This window comes from Podarcis raffonei, chromosome 6 (assembly GCF_027172205.1).
Source record: "Podarcis raffonei isolate rPodRaf1 chromosome 6, rPodRaf1.pri, whole genome shotgun sequence".
Classification (NCBI taxonomy): domain Eukaryota; kingdom Metazoa; phylum Chordata; class Lepidosauria; order Squamata; family Lacertidae; genus Podarcis; species Podarcis raffonei.
In genome coordinates, this window is record NC_070607.1 from 52,240,077 (window position 1) to 52,252,424 (window position 12,348).

General features: G+C 43.3%; 1 protein-coding gene across 2 annotated transcripts in view; it reads right to left on the reverse strand.

Moving 5' to 3' along the window:
• LOC128415957 (copine-5) overlaps window positions 1-12,348 on the reverse strand; it is a 126,380-nt gene that overhangs the window by 80,771 nt on the left and 33,261 nt on the right. For both annotated transcript variants that reach the window (XM_053392857.1, XM_053392858.1), the window contains exons 2-3: window positions 10,609-10,649; window positions 9,035-9,081 (exon numbers count right to left, since the gene is read on the reverse strand). In XM_053392857.1, coding sequence (XP_053248832.1) covers window positions 9,035-9,081; window positions 10,609-10,649 — 88 coding nt within the window. The remainder of the gene's footprint in view (window positions 1-9,034; window positions 9,082-10,608; window positions 10,650-12,348) is intronic.

Here is a 12,348-nt window from a genome sequence, read left to right on the forward strand (position 1 = left end):
TCAGGCCTGAGCACTGAAAATCCTGTTCTTCCACCCCCCACACTTCTGAGATAAGATTGGGGAAGCACCCTTCAAGTCTTTATTCATGAGCTAGAAAGAAACTGAAGCTTCCTGATGCTCCCTCTTGCACCCCGTACCAACTTTCAAGCTCACAATCACAGAAGAGCAGAAAATACGCAGATACTATCCCAAATGACTGATGATGCCAGAATCAGAGCTCTTTCTTCTTGAGTCCTGAGCAGCCGCTCTGACAGTTGAGCTGTTTCAACCCCTAGACGGAGGCTCCAATTTAGCCAGCAACATTTGATCAAGCACTGAACAGGACCAATTTCCTACTTTATCCTCCACATCATCCCAAGATGGTTACTGTCTTTTGCACATTTCCCCCCATGCTTTTTTACTGCCTCCACCGGGAGGTGAGATACGGATGATGGGTGGATAGGTAGGAGATATAATACAGTGGAGATATAATACAGGAGGCCAAAGATAGCCTCAAATATTATCTCCAGATATGGGGCAGTGCTTCAGGGAACAATTATCTGTGATGAGTGGCAGTATTAACCACCACTTCATTGTGCTAATTTGTGTCCATTGTGCAATAACACAGAATGCCATAAAATGTTCTGAGAAGCAGCAGATGAGTTGATAGGCACGGGGCCTGCTTTTAATAATTAAAGTCAACTCTGGACTTAAAAGTTATTTCACACCAAGGGGACTTTGAACCTCGACAGAATCGTGAAATGGACCAGGTCCCCATCTTAGGGGAGAAATCAAGACAGCTCAGTGTAAACAAGCAAACAAATTTCAACATCATCCAATGGGACAATGTATATTTTATGACTCAAAAAGTGTAAGAGTGAGCCCAAGGGAAATACCAATAGATGGTTTTAATAAGAGTTGTTTCCCATGCTTCAACTCACACGCTTTTGATTGGCTTATACAGGCAGTAGAATCAAGAGGAAACTCGTTTTCTGGATGGTAGAACATTAGTCGGCATGTCAGGAGTCAGAAATCCAAATGTTCTCCTGCCATACACACACCTGAAGGCAGAAAACTAGTGTGGCAAAGAGAAGTCTAGTCTTTTCCCTAGTTTTCCTATGGCAGCAAACCTCCTCCCTGCAGGAAGCATCACACTATAACCTTAATGGCCCCTCCAGGCTTGTGGTTTTTTGTGGGCATATCCTACAACATGTCCCTGATGCAATAATAGAGCATTCAATTGAGATTGCATTTAAAGGGAAGGCATACTTTCCAAAACAATGCAAGCATTGAAAATACAGCCATCCTTTGAAATTCACACTTCTCTGAATTTTGCGATGCAGTTATCCAACCAAGCAATATGCAGAAAAATGAACATACGAGAGTAAAGTGTCCATAAAAATACATATATTAAGCAAAACATACCCACAAAAATCATTATTTTAGAGGGAAATATGCATATATCAGGCAAAATTGAGCATATTAGGAGAAATTTCCACTAAAATGCTAATGAATTTTAATGAAGGCTAAAAAAGAAAGAAAAAGAAATCGCAAACTCAAACAAGCAAAGAAGAATTTTGCACCCCACACAAGTCATTACAGCAGCACAGTCAAACATCTTCTCATGGGAAATTATACAAACTTCCAGGCAATTTTCCCACAGCCCCCTGCAGCTTCAGGAGAGAGAGAGAGAGAAAATACATCCATTAAAGAATACTTTCATGATTTAATTTTGTAATTTCTTATATATAAAAACTAAATAATTAAAAGTGACATTTTCTCGTTTGCTTGCCATTCTTCTCTTCTCTTTTATTTTTTCCTTCAAGATGCATGAATGCCAAAGCTGCAGTCCTACCAGTGAATAAGTCTCATTGAATTCAGTGGGATTTACTTCTGAGTAGAAATCCATACACTTGCATTCTAAGTATCTATACAGAATGTTTCCTAGGTGCTCAAAGCACTTTGAGCACATCCCATCAGCAATGCAGTAAAACAGGCCAATATTATTATCCTCATATTGCTGCTGGGTTGGAGGGGAGTGAGTCTTGAGAGGTGGTGACTTGCTGTGCCCACCCAGGGAACTCATGACTGCAGTGGGATTTGCACCAATGACTTCTTGACGCACAATTCACCCTGTTAATTACTACAGGAGCTCTCGATAAGCCTCCCTCTCTTCACTTTCACAAACAACAACCCATGGTGTTGATTCGGCAATTATGCAGCTCAAAACACTGATTTGGGTGATACAAATGCCATCTTCAGAGAGATGCCAGACCTCTTCCTTTTTAGTCTGGGAGCTTCCTTTTTAGTTTAGCTGCAATACCATGGACAGCATCACAAAGAGTTAATTTGGGCTCCCCATTTTACTACTTGCCCAATATTCTCTAAACAGAGCTACTGATCCAAAGTACTAACAGTTAGGATTGAACAACTGCTTAGAAATCTGAGAATTCTCTTATAAAATAATAAAATAATAAAATAAAATAAAATAAAATAAAACCTGACTGTCAGGCAGTGAAATGTTTGGCCAAGATTTGCAATGTTATCACAGCAAAATGAGCAACTTGCTCTGACAGCACGCGCACACACACACACACACACACACACCCTCCAGGATCTTTCTATTGCCAGACTGCAAAAGAAGGGATTGAGTGATCCTTCCTTTTTCAATCAAAGGCTCTACGGGAGGAATAGGAAGTTGTGGCTCCCTTGTGGAATTAGTAAGTTAACTAGGGTGGCTACAACTCCAAGAAACAGGAAATGCATCGGTAAAACTGAGTACAAAAGAGGATACAGATCTACATTCATTTCTATTCATAGGGACAAATTTAGAAGTAATGTTTTATTGAAAAAGAAATACAATCCATCTCACCACAGGGGGGATCGAGACAGGGACCAGGTGACCTGTGTGCTGGCTCAGTCTGCTGTCCAGACTCTTGAGAGGCAACATCAAAGTCCCTTCTTGGGGTTGTTTATGTTACAACTGGATTTGGACTGGACAGCCCTCCAAATAGAAGACACCTTCTAAAAAGAGGATTACCCCCTGACAGTCTTTCAAATGTCCTTGGTGAAATATGACACATGATCACCTAAAGTTAACAAAGTATCCCTATGTAACAGCAGTGTAGAGTCTAAGTCTGTTTCTTAGTAGGACAGAGATTTTCAACCTTTTTGAGTCCATGGCTCCCTTGGCCAACTCCATTCTTTCTGTAGCAGCCCTGTGGGGCTCAGGAGCCCAGTTATGTCACCCCTTGCCTGCAGAACTGATAGCCTCTCCCACTTTCTTGAACACCCTCCCTTGTGGAGTGTTCCCTCAGCCTCCTCTCCCCTCTCCTTGGGAGTCCCCTGGGCAGGCACTGCTGCTGCCCCTGATCTCTGAGCTGCCCCCCCAGCTCCAAAGAGAGGTGCCTCCTCACACTGCCCCACAGGGGCCTGGCAAGAGGATGTCCCCAGCCTTGGAGGCCCAATGGAGACTGGCCAAAGTTGAGCATGAGGCCAGCACCTTACCTTGGGAAGCAGGCCTTGCACACAGTAAGCACAAGAAAGGCCAGCACAGTGCCTCCCTGCCTCCCTGGCCTCCTACTAGTCTATCCATTCCCAACAGCAAGGCCTGCAAACTGGCTGGCTGTGCTACCACACTCACTTGCATGCTTACTCCAGGGCAGCCTCAGCTCCTGGCAACCAGCACCCCCTGGCCAGCCCCAGAGGCACCATTCACCTGTGGAGCTTGTAAGCAGGGACAAGAGAGGGCATCAGAGGAGGGAGGGAAGGAAGAGGGACAGAGGCCAGTGTTGCCCATGACACCCCTGGCCAAGGCACCCCAGGGTGCCATGGCACACTGGTTAAAAACTACTGCAGTAGACCTATGGTCCTCAACAGGACACTCATGGGTGTTGTGTTGCTTGGGGGTCAGGTTTAGGCTAAAGACTAGACTGGTCTTTCCTTCTACTCTGGCCCCATCTGCACTACGTATTCAAAGCAGTACCATACCACATTAAACAGTCAAGGCTTCCACCCAAAAATCCTGGGAACTGTAGTTTGTTAAAGGTGCTGCGAGTTGTAAGGAGACCCCTATTCCCCTCCCAGAGCTACCATTCCAAAAGTGCTTTAACAATCAATCCCTCTTCCCAGGTAGTTCCTGGGAAACAAATAAAACTTAATGTTGTGGTGCTCATATGGGCAAACCAGACTTTACAGAACAGCAGCTTTCTCTCCCCACTATACACTTTCACTGAATGGGGTCATGTAACACTTGCTCTCACATAAGTTCACTTCAGAGTGGATAGACTTCGAACAAAGCATCATAATCAACCAATTGCTTCTAGTGTGCAATGGTGGACTTAATGTCCATCTGCTCTCAGCCCAGTACATGCTGGTAGTGGGGTAGAAGTCCCCTCAATAATTCAAAAATGATAGTCTCACACACACCCTCTGTAATTCAAGCACTGACTCTGTGGAGAGGAATATACTTTCAGCAGCAGCCTGATGCATGTAACTGCTTTGGAATGTAAGTTTCAAGCACTGGTAGTGTGTTAAAGTGGCAATATATGATAAACAATAACTGTCTTTTACAGACCAGCGACACTCAAGTCTGGAGGAGTGGGATGGAATCCTCCAAATGCAAGTAAATATAAGAAAGAATGGGATTTTATCATTCCTTTTTTTTCCTTTTCCAAGTTTCCCTTTCCCTGGGGCGTCAAACTGAATGGGTTTGAATTCTATGCTGAGACAATTAAACCAACTTAAAGTCTCCTACAATTAAACCAGTCTAGCAATCTTTCCCATGTCTGCTCATTGATGTCATCCCACACTGCTTTATGCATATTCAAATGTTTGAATAATTATGTTCCACATTCAGGGGACTGCTGTGGAGAAGGCCTGTTCCCTTGTTTCCGCCCAGCATGCCTTAGTCAACGGAGGCAGGAGGGCCTCTACTCCAGCTGAGCGCATGGGGTGGGCAGGAAAGCCAAACGGGAGATTTGATCTTCCGCTGTCCAGCAATGGTAAATTCTCCAAAAAAGACACACACCAACAGCCTATAGAGCATGGATCGCCAAAGTGGCTCCCCCAGGTGTTGTTAGGACACCCATCATCCCTGACGGCTGGTTATGTTGGTCAGGACTAATGGCAGATGGAGCCAAACAACATCTGCAGGGTACCATGTTGCTACCCTTGCTATACCGCACTTCTCCCAAGATATCTCTGCACAAACCTCCCTGCACACAATCATGGCTCACAGCACGGATACAAAGCTGCCCTGCCCTGAGGCCAGATGACCCCTTACTAAGCAGGCACCCAGCGAGAGCTGAGAGGTTAATTGCCATGGAGAAACAACTGCCAAGCTCCTCTTACAACAGCAGCTCAGCCAGTAAGTATTGTGAGAATGTCCTATGAACCTTCCTTTAGCCCAACAAAAGTAGGTTCTGCAGTATTACAAATAAATGAGGATCTTGTTTGTATTGTAAATGCAGACAGGCAGGTCAGCGTTCTGCAGCTGCATTTTAAAGGATCCCTTTTTTACAGATGTGGCGGCTTTTGATACGGGGGTCCTACCGCCTGCCTGCAGATATGCGGAAGGGAATGTCCATGTGTGATAACTATCAGTGCTACTATACTAGGGAACAAACAAGGTTAGAATATCCTGAGCCATATTGCCAAGAACGTATCACAATATTGACTCCTCCTTGTATGTATACTTCTCATTTGTTTGTACGTAAATATTTGCATGTGTTGCTGGGTACACTCAATTAGGACTTGGCTGCCTAAAACTAATTGCTAGAATCTTCCTGCCAAGAATAATTGCTTTTTTTCCAAGAAATGACTTCTGCATATTGGCACCACAGCTATCCCTAGACGCTACACCACCCTGGGTAGGCAACCGTTGACTTCAGGCATTGGCTAGATGGGATTCTGCTCCACAGCTTTATTTACCTGGTGATTTATGAGCTTTGGACCCAAGCAGCAGCTCCATAATGCCTGACCTCAGGCAGTCCTTGCATTGGCCCGCTGTAGCGTCTCAGTCTTGTTAGTGCACTGGATTAAGCTGAGGAAAGTCGCTTATTACAGAGAGGGGACTAAATGCAATTTGGTACATCCTGCAAGTTCTAAGCAAGCACCCATGGAGCTGACTGAGGGCAGGGTGGTTTTAGTGTGGCAATACCTTATTCACCCGATTGGACCAGCCTCCACTGCAATAGGCCCAGCACGCCCCTTAAATTTTTAGTTTTTCCTTCCCTTATCCCCTGATTCCCCCCCCCTCCCAATAGAGAAGCCTCTCTGAGGATTTTCCAGCTCAGCTGTACCTTTTGCTACATTTCTTTGAGCTCTGTCTTTTCCTGCTGCTAGAGATATGCATTGTGGTTTGCTGGTATAATTCTAATTTCTAGTTTTGGTTTCTCAAGACTGGACTGTCTTGTATAACTTCCTAAAAGCACACACGCACACAGAGTAAATGACAAACCAAAACCTCATTTGTTCATCCAACAGTCAACAATTAAAGTGCATATTAATGTAAAATGTACCTTCTTATTTTATAAGCATAAATATATCTCTGAATCATCCGCCTTAATCAAAATCTGAAAATGAAATTAAGCTTAACCATGTGTAATTTATTGCAATCTTCTCTAATGAAAGTTGTGATTATAAAAGATAACTGAGGGGGATATGAATGCTTTAAATTAGGATTAATTAGGTTTTTGTCAGCATTGTACAAAATTAGGACATGATTGCACATTCAACCTTCCGCAGGCAGAGCTACACATGAGGGGTGGGGTGGAGGGGGGGACTAGTATAAAGGTCAATGGATCTCTCCTTCTTCTCCCCCATCACTGGCCAGTCCTTGGCTGGACTCTCACACACAATGAGGCTATCATTTTGATATAGAGATATAGAGATACAGAGATATAGAGATATAGAGATATAGAGATATAGAGATATAGAGATATAGATATAGATGATATAGATATAATGTGTATGTATAAAGACACACATGAATGTGGATGTGTGTTTATTTGTGTATGTATATATGGGGGTGGGGTGGAGGGGAAGAGAGTGAGAGAGATGCATTTTATATAAATATGTCAAAATAATCTCCATATATGCACCTAAGATCTCAAGGTGATGCATATTGGGAATAAATAAGAAAATAATACACAACTACATGAAATCAGAGACTAAAAGTGATTATATAAAAATAAAAGCAATTTAAAACCTCCAATCATCCCCACAAACATTAATATGATCAACCACCATTAAAACAACCATCAGCAAAAGCCAGCGAAGAGGATACAAATTAGCAACCAAATGCTTGACAGTCAAAGTAAGTCTTGAGCTGGTGTCAACGAGATACCACTGATGCCAGGTGGGCCTTCCTGGAAACAGCATCCCTTCAGTCTGGGGCTATTGCTGAAAAGGCCCCATCTCTTGTAATAGCCCCCCATATTTCTATAAGATGAGACCGTCCAAGGAGCGCCTCAGATGCTGACTTATGGGTCTGGTTAGGTTCATGCTGGAAGAGTTGTTTGTAAAGTACTGGGATCCCCAACCATATATGGCTTTATATGTCGAAAGCAGCACGTCATAGTGGACCTGAAAACATACCAGAAGCCAGCGCAGCCAGAGTAGAAACGTTGTTATATGATTGAACCCTCAGTCTGGCCACAAAACAACTGTTGCAGCTGCAGTTTCCAAGCCATCTTCAAAGGCACTCCCAAAAATAAGAGTAATCTAACCATGAGGATACCAGGGCATATACCACTAAAGACAGGTAACCAGCATCCAGATAAGGGCGCCTCCACTCCAGAGACCATAATGGATCCAGAAGTGTCCCTAAGCTATGAACCTCCTCCATAAATGGGAGTGAGACCCCACCCAGAGCTGTGAGAATGGCACTTATCCAGACAACAGAACCACCCATTAACAGTATCTCTGCCTTATTTGGATTGAGCTTCAGTTTACTGGCTCTCATCCAGTCCATTATCTCAGGCAGGCACCAGTTCAGTGCATCCACCAAAACAGCCTCTGGCAACGAAAAGGAGAAGCAGAGCTGTGTGCCACCAGCATATTGATGACAATGCACTTCAAAACTCTGGGTGACCCCACTCCGTGGTTTCACGCAGATGTTCAATAGCAAGGGGCTGAATAATATTCCTCCAGCACTACTTTATGGAGTCACCCATCTAAGTGGCGCCAGAACCACCACAAAGCAGTACCACCCACCTCCGATATAGCTGCTTCAGAAGGATACTATTAAGGATACTCTGGCCCTCCAGATGTTTGAGACTACAATTCCCATCATCCATAGGTAACAGGACCAGTGGTCAGGGATGATGGGAATTGTAGTCCCAAACATCTGGAGGGCCGGAGTTTGCCAATGCCTGGTTGATAGCATCAAAAGTCACCAAGAAATAAAGGAGGCTCTCCTAGAAGCTAGCTGGGATGAGAGGAAGAGGAGAATAGTTCATTGAGCATCTTTAGGGGCTTGAAACTTGCTCCGTTACACTGTGTGGCTAATGCTGGGAGAATGGAGTTGCTACCTCATGCACTCACAGCAGCTAAGTCAACGGCCTATAAGCAGGATGTGCTTGTAAGGGTACCCAGGAAGCAAGTAGTATTCATTTGCCTTTTATTTTTTTCTCTCTCTGGCTTTTGGCTGCTTGTTGTTTGCACCCATCAAAGGCTCCACTTATATGCTCATAGCATCCTGGACAGCACAGCATCCTGGAAAGCTCAGTCGGTTAGAGTTGGATGTTGCCTGCACCACACATACTAATAATATACGATATCCAAGTTGCTTTGCTGGGCCCTAGTGGTCTTCCATGTCATAGAGGGGAAAGCTGTGCAGGTAGTAATGTGGGCCGGCCCCACCAAGCCTGCATTTCAGGAGATGAACCATAAAGGTGAGAAAGTTGAGGTACAAAGCAGGGAAATCATTTGCAAATACTGCCCAAGGCACCGGAGACAGAAAAGTGGAATTAAATGCAGGTTTTGATCACCCAGCATCTTTCTAAGACCAGACCTGTTCCATTCAAAAATGAAAATAAATGCAGATACATACCTCTCTCCACTGCTTGGTCTCTATGCCCTGAGTATACAGCACACACACTGCAAAGGGAAAACAGCTCAGCTCAGTCACTGGCAGAGTGAAGGCAGTGGTATCATACAGCATAGTCTGCGTTACCCAAATCCATCACAAGCTTCTGCAAAAACAGGAATCCAGGAAGCTTAACTGCAGCCTGATTCCCCATTGGTGATGGGGAGGGAGAATCCCAAAAGTTGAATAGTTGGGATCTGTCATCTCTTTCTTTTCCCTTTCCACCACATTGACAACTGTGTAGAAAAACAGCACCAATGCATTTTTCTGCACAACGGATGGCATTGTGCACAAAAAACCTATCAGAGTCAAAAAGACAAAAGCAGGGTCACTCAGTTCTAGACATGGGGCTGTATCCAATGATGCCCTTTGCAGTGATGGAAGATCCAGTGTAGGGTTTGGTCCGTGGAACAGAGAGGGAGGCACTTTTTGGTGGTTATGTGCCCCCAAAATCTGCTCCGGGGAGTTGGGGGAATCCTTTGGAGACATGTGGGTGGTGGGGTGCTGGATGGGAGAGGGTGGGGGTGGAGATCAGTGAAAACTGCTTCACTCCCCCGTTCTGCTGATGCCTGAAGCACTGATTAGATGTGACCCATGGTATGTGGACAGGTGGAAGTTGATTTCTGTAGAACCAGCCCAAAGTTCTACCCATCTGAAAGGGTGGACCATCTCTCCCCTCGACCATTTTTCACCCTCTGGCTCATGGATTTGCTTGTTTTTTTAGAGGCCCATCAGAAAGCAGCCTCAACATTCTATTATGGCAAATGCAAACACAAAGGCCAGTCTCTCATGGTTTAGGAACTATGGAAATCAAAATGAGATCTTAAGGGTGTCTGTTTAAATTAGCCAATAATGATACCTTCATTAATGTATTTGGCTCCCTTTCAAATACTCCCCATTAGCAAAAGCACGGTGGAGGTGTAGAGAAGATTAATGAGGTTTTAATGAAGAGCCGCTGCCAAGGCACCGGTAAACTGGCTGGCAGCAAAGGCTGCTGCCCCACCAAGATTTGATCAGGATCTGTTGCTTGTCCTCCTTCATCTGCGTGAGCTGCTAAGGATGCTATCTATGTTCCCAAAGGGACATCTCAAAGAAAATGGCATTTTGCAAGTGGAGCCACCAACCAAAGTGGAGGGCTCCTCTTTAAGGTTCTAGCCAGCCAGCCATGTTGCCAACCAGGAGTCAATGAATCCAGAACACTACCTGGCAACTTCAACTTCAACTGATGTCAATGGAAGAACTAAATTTATGTCTCAGAGGTTAAAATGAATGGGATTTAAACTGCTTAATCTTGTTCAGCATGCTCAAAGAGTGTGGTCTTTTATTCATTCATTTAAAGCATTTATAAACTTCTTTTTTAAAAAAAGAAATCTCTAAGCACAGGGAGGGGGGAATCTAAGCAGTGTTAAACTCTAAGAATCCATGCATTTGAAATGTACTGCATGGATTCTACAAGAACCTCTGTGAGCTAATCACAGAAGCCCTGTAGCCAAACTATATTTTACAAGGCAGTGAACCTATATAGAAAATGTACATACATGGGTCAGATTTGGAGAAAGTATCCTTATCCAGAAGATTTCTGAAATGAAAGAGAGAGAGAGAGAGGAAGAATTACACAATTTCCAGTACAGAGCAAAACTAATAATAATAATAATAATAATAATAATCCAATTCAACTTAGCCCAAACAACAGAAGCCTTTCTACTAGAATAGCCTAGTGGCCAGCCTGGGTGGGAGACACCAATCTGACAATACTGTCAAGGAAGATGCTCTGTTACACAGTGGTGTAACTTAGCTCAGCACACATTGCTGAGGGTGCCTGGCTGTAGTTCCTAGCAGAAGGCAACTATATTCTATATCTATCTATCATCTATCATCTATCTATATTATTATTTATTAATTTTCTTTTTCTCATAACAAATATCCAATATCAATAACATTCATTTTCCAGTTCCCCCCCTCCTTGTTGACTTCCCTCAGCTTCCATTTCTGGTTTGTTACATAAAATGTTACGTTCTGCTGTGTATATATAATAATGTTTTATCAACTTGTATAATCTTCTTGTTCTTTGTAATTAAAGTTGTGAATATTTATTTAAATCCTGCCAATGAGTCCATGTTTTTTTTTTTGTTTCTGTAAATATGTTGTAAAAGGTTCCTATTCTTTTCCAAAGTCAGTGTTGTCCTTTTCACGCAATTTGTCCGTAACTCTGCATAATTCATCAGTTTTCTTGCCATTGTTCTTTAAAAGTAATTTGTCCAGTTTTCCAATTTTGCACTATTAGAATTCTTGCTGCTGTTGTAGCATACATGAACAATGTCTGTTTTTCTTTCGGAATATCTTGTCCTAGAATACCTAACAAAAAAGCTTCTGGTTTTTTGACAGACGTTACTTTAAACATTTTTTTCCAATTCATTATAAATCATTTCCCAAATTTTTTAAATAATCTTACAATCCCACCACATATGATAAAAAGTACCTTCCCCTTCTTTGCATCTCCAACAATTCTTTTGTTCTGTTTTATACATTTTTGCCAATTTATTTGGTGTGACATACCACCTATACAGGGACGCGGGTGGCGCTGTGGGTTAAACCACAGAGCCTAGGACTTGCCGATCAGAAGATCGGCAGTTCGAATCCCCGCGACGGGGTGAGCTCCCGTTGCTCAGTCCCTGCTCCTGCCAACCTAGCAGTTTGAAAGCACATCATAGTGCGAGTAGATAAATAGGTACTACTCCGGCAGGAAGGTAAACAGCATTTCTGTGCGCTGCTCTGGTTCGCCAGAAGCGGCTTAGTCATGCTGGCCACATGACCCAGAAGCTGTACGCCGGCTCCCTCGGCCAATAAAGCGAGATGAGCGCCGCAACCCCAGAGTCGGTCACGACTGGATCTAATGGTCAGGGGTCCCTTTACCTTTACCTTTACCACCTATACATCATCTTCATATAATTCTCTTTCAGCAATATACAGTCTGTAAATTTCAAAATCACTTTCCAAAGCCTTATCCAATCTTCAAATTGTATATTATGACCTATGTTCTCTGCCCACTTAATCATTACCAATTTAACTTCTTTGTCTTTAGTTTCCCATTCCAAAAGTATATTATAGGCCTTCTTCAATAGTTTTGAATTATCGTCTATAATATCCCTTTGGAATTTGGAAGCTGTGTAAGTAAATCCTCTCTTATTGTCCTCTTTAAAGATTTCGTTTAGTTGCCTGTGATGCAACGAACTCTGAAGATATTCCTTTATCTCATCATAGTCTTTAAGTTTTAGTTT